The 14,099-nt window shown below is 42.0% G+C and overlaps 1 protein-coding gene across 1 annotated transcript in view; it reads right to left on the minus strand.

Annotated features, from left to right (window-relative positions):
• LOC139929174 (frizzled-3) overlaps window positions 1-9,971 on the minus strand; it is a 31,127-nt gene extending 21,156 nt beyond the window's left edge. The window contains exon 1 of the mRNA XM_071921976.2: window positions 9,864-9,971. Within this exon, the coding sequence (XP_071778077.1) occupies window positions 9,864-9,950 (87 nt within the window). The 5' untranslated portion in view covers window positions 9,951-9,971. The remainder of the gene's footprint in view (window positions 1-9,863) is intronic.
• Between the last annotated feature and the right edge of the window lie 4,128 nt (window positions 9,972-14,099).

A 14,099-nucleotide genomic window follows, 5' to 3' on the forward strand; every position in this document is an offset into this window, starting at 1 on the left:
GGAGGAAAATTCAGCAAAACGTGACATTGACACACGATTGATTTGACTAGTGCTATTTTGCTTTCTTAGTTGAATTAAACTGAATGCAAGGATGGACACAAAATTGCTACAGATGTCAACTGTGATCAAATGAAAACAAACAAATTTACAGTTCTTTGTAATTATATGAACATAATTTTATACACCTCAAGAGCAGTTCCTCAGTACATTACACAGTGGGCTGGTTAGGGGGTTGTGGAGCTCAGACACCACCCACTCACTTCCACCAGCATCCTGCAACCAGCACCCAGCACCCACACCCATCTGCTCTCACCAAATGTAAATGTTAACTGTCATCGCAAGCACAGGACACTGCTGTAGGTTTTTTAATTTCTCTTCCTATTTGTCTCCCTTTTTGGCTTTATTAAATGTGCTAGTTCTTGAAAAAATTGGCATGCACATTTGGACGAGTTTCATTTGCACATGTGCCCATCTCTGTTCAGGTTCTTTGTGAGAGAAAATGGATATGGACAAGCAGGATGGATAATATGCAGAGATCCTGTGAACTTGATTTGGAATGAATGCACTGCCTGGGCATACAGTCAACTTTTTCAACCATTCCCTATTGGAAATGATTGAGACCGCTTGAAATGCATGTGATTGTTATTACAGTATATATGAATTTATTTGGGAGTTATTTTGGGGAGCAGCAAGTACATGAGTTGAGAATTGCATGTGGCTCAACAAGCATGCAATTAGTACCACCAGAGCTGTTAATGCTGATGCCGGTCTTGACCTACAGTGTGCTGGAAATGTTACAGCTGCCTTGTGTTGAGTAGCTTTGCGTGACAAGGGGATCAATGATTGTGTGAGTATGTGTGTGTGTGTGTGTTGGTGTGAGGGTTAAACATACACACACTGCCCGAATCACTCTCTCTCTTCAAAACACACACAATTCACAGCCTGGGTCATGGGTTCAGATTAAGACCATAAGACATGGATAACCTATATTTATGCTTTTTATCAGAGCTGGTTGGCTGCAGCTAAGCACCATTGGGCTCCCTGCCAACTGACTGGGTCGATCACAGTCCAGCAGAGTCCATGCTATACATTACACAGACGGAGAGAGGGATGCATGGAGGGATATAGAGAAGGATAGAGGCATAGATTGATAGACTAGGTAAGCCAAAGCACGCCACAGAATCCAGGTTATACATTATACAGACGTTTGGAGGGAAGGAGGGAGGGAGCGACGGATGGGCCGGATAAATATAAGGGTAGAGGAACAGATTGAAGGATGAACTGATAGACCTCCACTTCTGTCTATACATCACCTAGACTACATAGGAATGGAGAGAGAAAGGGAGGGAGAGGGATGGAGGGAGGGATAGGAAGAAGAGGGGTGGGATAGGTGCATGGATGGATAGCTTAGATTGACCAAAGTGCACTACAGACACCAGTCTATAATTTACACAAACACTATATGAAGGGATGAATGGAAGGAGAGAGAAATGGAAGGATAGAAGAAAGGGTGGAGGGTGGATGGATGGTGTGGAAATATTAGTGTCTTTTGCCATTATGTTTTATGCACTTTTGGCTTGATGCAGGTACATTAGAAGCATGCTGGCAGTGTATCCAATCATATATCGTCCTAGCCCACTTCCAAGGATATTATTAGGTTGGTGCTGTTCAAGCGCCGTACACAACTGCTCAGTATTTTAAATGGAAACTAATGGGAGCTTATACTCATACCCTGATACCAGTGGGCCACAGCACAATATTTGTGCAGTGCAAAAACTTTACACTCTGCCTTCAAATCTCTCATTCCCTGGCATTCTCAGGCTGGATAAGCAGCAGTAGCAGCTATGCTGAAGGGAGCAGTCTGCCAAATAACAGCGCCAGACAGTGCCTTTGTTCTCCGCATAAATAAATGATTGCTTCATTTGGGCTGGCGGCTTCAATAGACTCCGTCAGTATGAGCAGGATAATCAACAGTTCAGCTGAAATAAACAGGAACTTTTTTGAACTGAAAGAGGACCTGTCTGTCTCAGCCAGAGTGAATAGGGTAATGGACCTCTTCAGAAGCACAGAGCGCCATGAACAGCACAAGACACACACACACACACACACACACACACACACACACACACACACACGATAAAAAACCAATGAAACCAAAGCATCACATGCACAAAAACCACAATAAAATCAAATTCTCGCTCTCGTTCATTCACACACACACACACACACACACCACAACAAAACACAAAATAGACCGCGCCATAGCACAAGCCTCAACCTCTCTAGCTCTGGCACACACACACACTCTCTCTGTTGTGAGGACCTGCTGGCCCCAGGGTGGCCCTTCTTAAACAGAGCAGTCTTATTTTGAGGGACAGGGCCCCATGCTGAGAGAAACACAAACACCGGAGACTGTAGGGGCTAAAGACCTCACACAACCTGTCACTCCGTCTTTATTTTCTCCTGTTTTGTCTCCGACTCTCCCTTTCCGTTCTCTCCGACTGCCCCACACTTTTCTTTCTTTTACTCCTTCTATTCCTCTCATTTTGTCCCTTTCTCCCTCCCTCCCTTTCTCTGACTCCCACACACTCTAATCTCACCACCGCTCCAATACATAAAGACCAGAAAAATATACACTCGCTTAACCATACAGTCGATTCAGAGACCTGTTATATACCTGTTATCATATTCCATTACACTGTTGTTTCTTGAACTATGGTTTGGGACCCAAAATGGGTCAAGGTGGGCCATATGACATTAGTAGCAATAGGGTGTAATAAGGCTCTAGGCCAGAATGAGAAAATTAATTTGCATTATATGATTTTGGGAAGGAAAGTTTGAGAGCCCAAATCACATTGTATATCAATAAGCAAAGATGATTGTGATCAAGTGACTACCATCCAGCAATCCAGTGACTGTTCCTTGATCAATACTATATTTTTAAAAACGAGCTCAAAAGCTTTTCTCACACCAAGTACAATTTTAAGTGAAAAACCTGCATGTATTCTCTATGAGACAGTGCATACTGGCTGCTGTGTAAAGAAAAAAAAACACCAGTAATTTTGATAAAACTTAGTTTCAACTTTGAATAATAATCAGTAGGGCATCTTCTGACTGTCCTTGCATTTGTGCGGTCACATTTTCCAGATTATCTGCATCACACTGGTGTGAAATGGCCCCTGTGTTTGGGTCCACAACACTACTGAATGAAGGAAGGATGATTGACAGCTCTGGATTCCTTCATTTGAAGCAAGGGTTTCTGTCTGTTTGCTTTACAAACAGTCTGCTCTATTGAAAACCTAATGACTTTATTGAGAGAGTGTCATTATCAAGACTGACCTTTAGAGCTGGGGCTCTTAAACCTCTTTTAGCCCAGGACCTAAATGACGAGGGTTGTGCCAGAATAACCTACTCTAAGAATTGTTGAAGAGCCTTGTGGTCTGTTTTTATTTTTAGAGCAGTTTAAACTGGAATGCCAAAAACAATATCAAAAACGGTTCTGACACTAACTAAAACAAACAACTGCGACTTTTCTGGTCCTTAGTGCTGGTTAGAGGCTGTGCCAATAGCCTAATTATATTTACATGCATGTTTGACGAGCTAGTTGCAGTTGAATTTAAAAAATGTATCAGTATTTAACAAAAATGCATATTTCAAATGATGTGTCATAGTAAATCTAATTATGTGGTGAAGTTACTGTGTTACCTGAATAATTACGTGGCGCAAATAGATTGCTGTGTCTTTTACCAGTGAGGATTTTTTTTCTCAAAATTTTGTTCATCGGAAAAGACAAATAGCCAAGAAAAAGAAAAAGAGCAAAGGAAAGGGAATGTAGAGAATGTAGAAAGGAGCGGTACTTTTTAGAAAAATGGGCTACTTTGTGGAAAGAATGAAGAACAAGATTCAAAAAATTCAACTCTCTGCACCCTGATGAAGATCAGCCATGCTGCAACACATAGGTGCATCTTTAAATGCAAGCTGCAACGGTCAAATAAATAAAGGCTTTTTTATATTTTCAGAAGAGGGAGAGACCTAGGAATTTTTTCATTCTAGTTTTGTGAGAAAAAAAGAGTGTTGGGTTTTTCCCATCGTAACAAATGAGAAATTTATAGTTTAGCCCTGGAACCCAGGCTCAGGAAAAAGAAATATTGCCTCCTTTGTCACATGGGGACTCACTAGTAATAACCTTGCAACCCATTGCAGATACCAACCCATAGCTTAAGAAACCAGATGTTGGAGAGATTGGCAATAGTTGGATACAACCACAACAAACAAGAGAATGAGGAAATAATGTGCTGCATTTGGTTTTAGTCTATTAGCCCACCTAAATCACAACAGATTAAAACTCTCCAAAAAAACCTCATTAACCAAAGGCAAACCTCCTTGGTCAAGGGAGACATCTGGGCTGACAATGCCTCAGGCAGGGCAACGCGACCACGCATGATGCATGCAAGCGCACACACACGGTAGGCTGTAAACAAATAATGGACACAGTGAACCGTCCTGGTTTATGACCGTCTCTGGGTTTTGTTCAAAGGCACAGTGCACCCATAAAATGATCACCTCTTTTCTGCCATTTTCTTTTGTCCGCAACAGCAGCATGTCCTTACACAATTAGCCACCATCTACACCAAGTTCTTTGTCCATGTACTTTGCGATTTGAAGTGATTCTGGATTCTGGAGTATTATGCACCATATCTCATGCTAATATAATTCATGTATAGGTAATTTTAGAGGAAAAGAACTAAAAAGCTTTAGAAAAATCAATAGGTTACAAGAAATCAACACAGGCAGTGGCAGGTTCAGGTCATGTGATCAGTCCATGTCCCCTACACACACACACACACACACACACACACACAGTCCCAGTGATGTCTAAACCTATCTGTATGTCTAACTAATGCAAAAATTGTGCGCGTGCGTGCAGACACACACACTTTGAGTAATGTCACAACCTGCGTCCTCTGGGAACCATAACTTGCTGCGGCAGATGGACAACATAGGCCACTTTCCTAAAAGACATGCACACACGCATGTTTCGAGCACTAACACACAAGTATGTTCCCAAAGAAATCATTTAACCATTCACACACACACACAGACACACACACACATTCTAAAGCCATTTCCCCTCTCTTCCCCTTATTTCCCTTCCCCCCCGTTCTATGCTTCATTCTTTCTCACCCTCTTCTCTCAGGTTTAATTGACTATTGTGGCAGATGGGGGGGGGGGGGGGGGGGGGGGGGGGGGGGGGGGGAAATGGCTGGTCTGCGGGAATCAATGTCTCCATTGTGGAGCTGAGAGAGAGATTAGCAGCTAGTTAGCACTGGTGAGGGATGACAGCTGGCACCGTTAGCCTCTCCTGCCACTCACACAGACAGGAAGTTCTACTGTACAGTTCACCCTTAGCCCAGCTCTTCAATTACACAACAGAAATACTACTCTCTACCATTCGCCATTAACTTAGCCAGTCACTCAAACACACAGGAGAAATTTGGCCTAGCATGTTGATTGTGCACACACACACAAGAGACACTATGGTACAATTAATTTTTGGCTTAGCTTGTCATCTAAAAAGAGGGAGGAAGAGGCAATATTTTCAGAGTCAGTCAAAACTGGGGGTTCACCAGGTTTACTGTGAAGAAAAGTAGCTCCATACTCCACAACAGCTGTGGTGAAAACCAAGGCCTAGGCTATTCAAAATGAAGACAGAGATAAAATGAGAGCTCGAATATGTCTCAACCTATTTGCGGACAACACACAACAAAAACGTTGGAACATGACAACACACTGGACTGATCGCTCTACTTTGCAAGAAAGCCACTATTAGTTAGGGTTTGCATTGCCATTGTGAAAGCATTGCCAGTGAGGTAGAGCAGAGCAAATACATTCATCATGTGGTCTGAGTCAGAAAGTGACTGCAACAGTTGCTGACAATGGCTCCGGTTTCGTTAAAGCATTTGAAATCCATCAGACTGATTTGGCAGCAGTTGTTTACTTTGAGATCTCCACATACATTTTAGAAGTCTGTGTCAACTCTTCTGTCACTTGGAAAAGCCTTTTGCATTTCAGTGGAAGCTTGCGTCTGTTGTTAAGCATGTTTGAATATAGACTTAGTTTCCTCAGGTTGATGTTCTTTGACAGAGAAGATCCAGCCGTTAGCCTGTTGGGTGGCACTGGTTATGTAATGTAGGGATTCAAGCTATATAGCTATTACAGTAACTGACAAAAAATGTCACTAGTTTTCTGCTCACATCCATCTGGATTTCACCAAAAGTCAGCCACTCCTGTTAAGCACATTTGAACACAGACTGCCAAAAACTCAGTTTCATAAGGCTGATTTTTGTTGACAGAGAACATCCAGATGTTAGTCCAGCTGGCCTGCTCTACAGCTGCTCTGGGACACAGTGCCTGTTATGTGAGGATTCAACTAATACTGCTGTAACAATGAGAGGCAAAATTATTTCACCATCCCATAGGGGTTTTTAGAAATGGAAAATGTCTGTCTTGGCTGTGAGATGCACAGACACATTTGGAAATGTGATCTGCAGAATGGACCAGAAATTCTAGTTGCTAGTTCCCTGCTGAAATCTATTATAATTTCCTGTTAATTGCTTTTGAGTACAGAATGCCAACAGAATCAGTTTCATAATGCCAATTCCTGTTGACAGAGCACATACAGATGTTAGTCCATGCAGAGATTAGCCTCCTGTCCAGGGGGTTTAGCCCAGAGCCTTGGTTATTTGAGTATTCAATTCCCTCTATGCTTCTAATGCACTGGGTATATGAAGGTTTAAATATGGAAATGAAAAAAAAAAAATGTAAGAGAAAATTTAATCGAGTCGCAATATAGGACTATACTAGAGATGTGACAACAGTACAAAAGGTTACTCGCTTTTTGTACAACAAAGAAATAAGTGAAAGAAATTATTAAATTAAATTATTGTTAAATGTTATTTAGACCACAAATAGACTTGCATGCACATGCACACAAACTGACCCCCGTACGTATACACACACACATGCACGTGCATGTCTACGTACACACAAGCTGGTATTATATAGCCAGCATCCCATGAGAGATATTATTCAATTTCCTCCAGGTTCCCACCAGGGCTGCCATGCCAGGTCAGAGCAGAGCAGGAAAACCAACAGGGCTCATGTTGCTACTCAACCATCTTCAGAAAGCTGTCTCTTCCATGACTGGAGGGACTGAGGGTGTCAGTTACAAGGCTCCTTCTTCTACTGGGTCAAATCAAGTTCAACAACAGACGCTTCTTACAACCCCCGACACTACGTGTTTTGACATGACGCTGGGGAATTGACTTGATTTGAACGTTTGCATGGTCCATGATGTGCTGAGTGAATTCTAAGACTCGAGGAGCATTAGAATACATTCAAAACACGCTGGGCAAATTCAAAAACGCATGGCTGTCAAACTGAAATAAAGCTGTTTTTCTTAATTCCCCTCTTTTTGGAGAAAAAAAAAAAAAGGGTTTCATCCGACAGCAGTGATCCTGACAATCTCCTGCACCGCATGATTTCACATGAGAAAATGTTAGCCAGAAAGAAATCCCTTTTATGATTAAATATGCAGAAGTAGCAGAGACATTTCTGGCCTTATTCACATGTGGCTGGTTTTGACATGAGAAAATATTAGCTAAAAATAAAAATCATCCTATGACTAAACACACACAGAGCACAGCAGTCATTTGCCATGTCCAAGTTCATCTGGTTTAGAACAGGGGTAATTTAATATGCCAGCCGTGAACAGCTGCGGGGAGAATTAATTTGACTGACTGTATTTGTTATCCTTCAGTGTTGTTCCTATTATAAACTATTGATGTACTGCAGACAAAACATGAGTTAAACTATTCCAGCCAGCTTGTGCAGTGGGAATGGGACCTGCAGACATGGATGGATAGATGGATGTACACACACACACACACACACACACACACACACACACACACACACACACAGCATACTAAGGGTCTGGAGGTGAAAAAAAATCACTGGTAGCAGACTTCTACACACAACATTCCCTTCTAACTAGGCTGACGAAAGCCTTTTATTTATATTATTTGGCCTAGCCTATAAACATGTCTTATTTAAAATAAGTCTACTTGTTAAGTGCATGGTTTTCTATTATACTAGCATGATACTACAGTGGTAGCCCTAGTATAGCACCACTAGTAGACCAAAACATCCCCAGATCCCATATATTTTATCTATGGCACTAGCAAACAGATACTTATGGTCTGGTTCCTCGGCAACACCCTCCTGTATAAAACATACGGTAGGCCCTGGTCTCTCTCCCTCTCCCTGGACTAACAAAAGAGTAGGAGAGCGAGGTAATATGATATGGATGGATAGTGTGTGTCCACCATTGCACTCAGATAGCAGGTAACACGGCACCTTATTTCTCTGTACCTATTCCTCTAAACCAATGTCCTAACACTGAGGAACATTGTGTCTGATTAAATCAATCACACAGCACCTCATTTTTTCACCTACATTTTTTTATTTTGCTGTTTATAAAATCACTCTGCTGCTGGTGTTCAGACAAAACCTCCTGTCTCTGAACCACTGTACACATGCAAGAAAGGTCATGAGTGGGACTCAAACCCCTGATATCACAAGCACATGGTGTGTGTACGCCTTTAGCTGGCTCAGCCACCGGGACGCCACACACACATTCATCTGTGTCCAGATGGAACAGTAACATGCAGAGAGGAGTTGGAGTTGTAACACGAGGAGCGCTGATAGAATGTCAGCCTTTCTGCTCAGATGTCAAATGACCTGTTTTGTTGTCTCCGTTAACTCTTTCCTACTGAACCGTGTTTTTCTGGGTCTGTGTGTAAGCCAGTTTTACTCGAGCACTCAGAGTATCCAGCATGGCTCAGTGTATGCGATGCTTTTCACTATAGCCGGCAGATTCTATTTGTCGTGCAGTTTAGGGGCGAAAATATTCAAATAGCAACCCGTTTCTCTGCGTCGGTGTAAAACAAGACCCCTCTACCACTGTTTCTGTGTAAAGCATTTCTGTTTACTCTGAGGATACAGGATATGGGTGATTTATACAAGTCTTACTGGTTGATAGTTGGTATACTTTTACGTTAGTAGACATGTAACAATATGCTCAGCCCATGATCCGACTATAATTAACACACACTGTAAAGATAATCAACAATACAACTCTCAATACAACATTGCCTTAAGTAAAAAATTGATGGACTTGTCTATGGTGGAACAAATTTAGACTAGGCTACAAGAGGACAATGTTAACAATCTTACTACCTTAGCATAGAATTGTAATATCTGTTTGTGAAATTTACTGTACAGTTGTACTCATATCTGAACTCTCCCTGTCCCTTACACTGTCTGTTTACACTGTATGCAAGGTCCTTTCATCCTTGGTATACTGTAAAACTCATAAGTTGACTCCAGTTGGCGAGTCGTTTCTGATTTCTATCAAATTGTTAAAACTCATCACAACACATTTCCCTGCTCCACAACACATATAGTTTTGTTTGTATAGACATGTTACAAACATGTCTATACATGTTTGTTCTGTGTACAGAACTTCTATGCTGTCCATAGGCCTATCTAACCACTTGCTGTAACATGATTATCCATATGTAAGGTAATAAAGCTGAAACTTTAAGGTTAACTGCAGTGGCTGCACAGTAATCTAGCAGATGTATCTGCCATAAGCAAGAATGTTTTAGTCCACCTCTCTGTGTCATACACAGCAGCAGCTGTCCAGATTTCCCATGTGCCCTCATGCACATGTTCGCACACAGACACACAAACATGCACTGACTGAGTGACTGACACACACACACACACACACAGCCTACCTCCATTGCTAGTGCGGCCGTTTGTTGGTCATAGTGGTTAAGTAGGTTGGGCATGAAGGTGGTGTTATAAGGCAGATCCTGGCACATTCTCAGTCCGATGGGCTCACAGCTAAACTCACTGTGGCTCTCCACTGACTCCACATGAATGGACAGAGTGGGAGAAACCAGGGAGGAGAAGAGGAGGGAGAGAGGGATGAGGAGGAAGGAGGAATAGAGCTGGGCCATTTGTCTGCAGGAGATCCTTGTAGTATTTGAGAACCAGTCTCTCATACCTCCTCTTCTGATAGGCGCTGTCATTTTAATTTCAGATATATATCCTGCTGCAAGATCTCACAAGCTAGCCGTCCACTGCTACAGCACTAGTTAGCCTTGTGGACATGGATTGTTTGATGGCTTCCTATTAGAAGCGATGGAGTCCATTGTTCTAGTGGTAGTAGAGGAGGTAGATATTACTGTGACCCACCAACCAAAACAAGTCATCTGTAATTAGGCTGGCAGGGGAAATGCACCTTTAAGAGAGAGGTGGGAGGAGAATGGAGCTGGCTCCTTGTGTTAGTCCTCAATCCATCCAGAATTAGCTTTTCTCGTTTGACTATCTTGAAATGTGCTTTTAAATGCAAAGTATTGACAAAATTGTTACTTATTGAAATAAAGATCCTACAGTTTCCCTCCACAGCTTGGTAATCTCCGGGTCAGAGAGGGTTTCCCCTGGTTCCATCCCCCAACGGAGAGCATCTTGCTGAGCTAATGGATCCACCATCAACCATGTACTGGAGCTCCTCTCTGAGTCGCTGTGTGTCTCTTTCTTATGGTTCCCAGAGACGTTTCCAAGGATCAGCCGTTTAGCCCTTAAACTCTCTCTTCCTCTATGTATCTCTGTCTCCTCTCCCTCTCTCTTTCGGTTTCCAGTGATTTTCCAAGGATCATCCGAGTTTGAGTCTTTGAAATATCATTATCCTCCAACTCATCCAGCAGATAGCACCAGAAGAAGAAAAATCCTGTCTTTCGCATCCAGTAACCACATTGGAGTAGCCACTTCAAGCAGGTCCTGCAGGTTTAAAAAAACACAAAGGAGAATAGCTGAATGGTCAAACAAGCAGAGTAGGCTGGCTCAGAGCTAAGCATTGTTGTACTGTAGGCTATCTGGTTAAAGATGAGTGTTAAGTGCTGTCTCTGATCAGCCACACCCTTGTTTCTCTCCAAGTCAGGATCAAAATGATATCATCTGCCAGTTGGCTCAGTAAGAGTGAAATCTACACCGGCCTATCTGAGGTGATTAAAATATTTCTCAAAGTACATGTACGTTAGCCTAGTTTTGTATTGCCGATGAGTGACTGGTGTCAAATTCTCCTAATCTAGAACGGTGCGGCAACACACAGGAGCACACACTTTTTTATGTAGCCGACAAATTTAAAATTATTGTTCAAAGCAATATGCCCATTATTTTACGATTCAAGATTCACATCTGATGTTACACCTGCAGATGAGCCGACCCTCTCCCAGTCGCATGTTTGTGTGAGGTTGGCCGGGCAACTAGTAACGCTCCCATGCGATGTTTCACACTCTGTGGCTCGGTGTCTTTTTGATTGACCGGGGTTTTTAACATGAGCAGCAAGCTTAAAACACCTTTGCAATACAAAGAGAACGCAAATGTTAAGTATTTTGATCGATTATAATTAGCTACGTTAAGTGTTATTTTTCCTGCTGGCAATATAGTTGGGTTCTTGAAGTGTAGCGAAACAAAGTGGTTGCTAAGCGACAATAAGTACCGGTAGGAGAGGTGATGTTCGGTTAGCGCATTAATATTTAAATTACAATTAGGCCATGCAGTCACAGGTGTGTATTTATCGGGTGTTTTACAACGGCGTCCAACGGGACTGCGCCTATCACCTGAGGACCGGAATTTGCAATTTTGTAAAATCCCAGCTACACCTAGTAAACATAATGTTGGTGAAATGTGCATGAAATAGGCAGAAACCCCTCTGTTGCGCTCCACGCTGCCACACAAAACCCGGCGGACCGTTGCGTGTCACACAGCCCTGGGAGGAGCACCTGGCTAGTTTTATAAAGCATACAAATGGGGGGAAAGGGGTATTTTGTTCTGTAATGTAGACCTACCCCCACTGTGGTGAAACAAAAACCATGCCGGGTTACATTGCGGGTTGACAAAATAAGTGCATATCAATCCTGATAACTGTGGCTGAATGTGTCACCGCAGTATCTTCCAGCCAAACCGTGCGCCGAGGACTCGCACTGTGGACGCCTGCATGATTCGTTAACAGCATTAATTTGTCCAAGTCTGCCTTGCATGCAATGGTGAACCAGTATTTCATAATGCATTACACAGTCCCTCCTTACAATTCCTGATAATTTACCTTGTATGATGAATAAAGAGCAATTTGAGGCGCTCCTCGTCTCCACCGGCGCCGTTCACTGCAGTGGTTCGTTGTTCCACTGTTTGCAGCTGGTCGCCTGCAGCATGCAACCGACATCGTGAGCGCGCATTTGCCGTGGCCGCGCAGTGGGATGATATAGCCTAATTAACCTCAGTAAATATATTTTACTGTGGTGGGCATTTGTAAATTCACTGTAAGAGGCGTCGCTATGATGGGAATTCGTTGGCTAGCCTATATCTTACCAGAAGATATGTGCTCTATTCAATGCGTTTGTAATAAAGGCGAGATAGCTCATAGAGGTCAGATATGCTTTATTTGTCATCATTTTCTCGGTCTGAACCAAAGATGTGATCGGGACGATACAAAAAGCGGGAAGTTATTAGGGAGTGTGATGTAGTGTGGGTGGATGTGGGGTCACGGGAAGCGCTGTTTGTTTTGATTTAACAGCTCTTCTCCCTGGTTGAAAAGGTAAGGGTTTGATCTGTGAAAATATTTTTGACATTCAAGTTGCCCATGCACTGAAAGTATAGCCTAAACTCTGTTTTACAGGCTAAATATCTACATTTTGAGATTCAGAGTAGCCTATCAAAGCAGCTAAATCTAGATTTTGCTTTGCTGTGATCATGGTGCAATTTTTGCGATTCTCCATTGATCCCAGAGATGACTGCGGGGTCAGCTGAGAGAGGCGCTCCGCAGTTGGTAGGGATTCAGTATCTCGCTCAAGGACACTTCAGCAAGAGGGGTCACTCCTGGGGTCACCTGGGATCAAAGCTGGGACCCTCCTGTTACATGACAGTCTCTCTGGCGCCTGGGTCATCCTCCTTTCAAATCAGGAATTAATGGGAGAAAACCAGGAAAACAAAACTCCTATAGAAGTGAAGGGGAAGGTGTAAAAAAAATAAAAAATAAAACTCATCCAATTAGGGGCTGTGTGCAAGGAGAGGGACATGGCCACAACCCCCTAAAAATACATAATGAATGATGGACAAGTAGAATAAAAAGACAAAAGGGGAAACCAAAAACAATATTATAAAAATTATTTATTCTAAAAACATTGATTATAAACAATGTGAACGAAATTATGTCTTTGACAATTATAAACATTCATTGTCATAATTGAAACTGTTAATTACTTAGTTACTGTCACAGTAGAGCCAAGAGGAGCTTTAGGCTACAGGTTTTTTATCACATTTCTATTTTATTGGCTTATCTGAAACTGTTGAAATATAAAAGGAGCCACTGAAATGTTTTGGAAGAAACCGAGTTGTAGCCAATAGCCCTGATTGGCTCTTTAGAGGATTCCAGGATAACAAATGGCATTTAACACAGCATTTATGGTATAAAATCCATTAAAATAATCACCATCAAAAGGGAAAACACTGCTAGAAAACCATAAAAAAAATCATGAAATGTACAGTAGATTCATATTTGTTACATAAAAAAAAGTTACATTCATTGTGTTATAAAATACATACCATTCATCTTGGGTTTAAGAGGCTTCAAAACTTGAATCAGGGGAAAAGAGAACTGGTGAATTTCTGATTTAGAGGACCTTGAACATGGTGTTGTCTACACCTTTTGAAGCTAATCAGGCTATTATACTTGGGCTATTTAAACAGCTTAAATCTATTATTGTTTTGAAACAACAATGCAGCAACCTAAAAGATAAGTACACCTCAAGCCTGCTAGTGCCAGATATTTGGATCAATGCATTTCTGAAAATACACCTTGTATCGATAAAACATGCTAATATGAGACACATTACACATATAAAATGCATTAGTGTATTGGCTAAACTTATATGTGTTTTGCTCAAAATCCATACAGTTCAATGACAGAG

This window comes from Centroberyx gerrardi, chromosome 1 (assembly GCF_048128805.1).
Source record: "Centroberyx gerrardi isolate f3 chromosome 1, fCenGer3.hap1.cur.20231027, whole genome shotgun sequence".
Lineage (NCBI taxonomy): Eukaryota > Metazoa > Chordata > Actinopteri > Beryciformes > Berycidae > Centroberyx > Centroberyx gerrardi.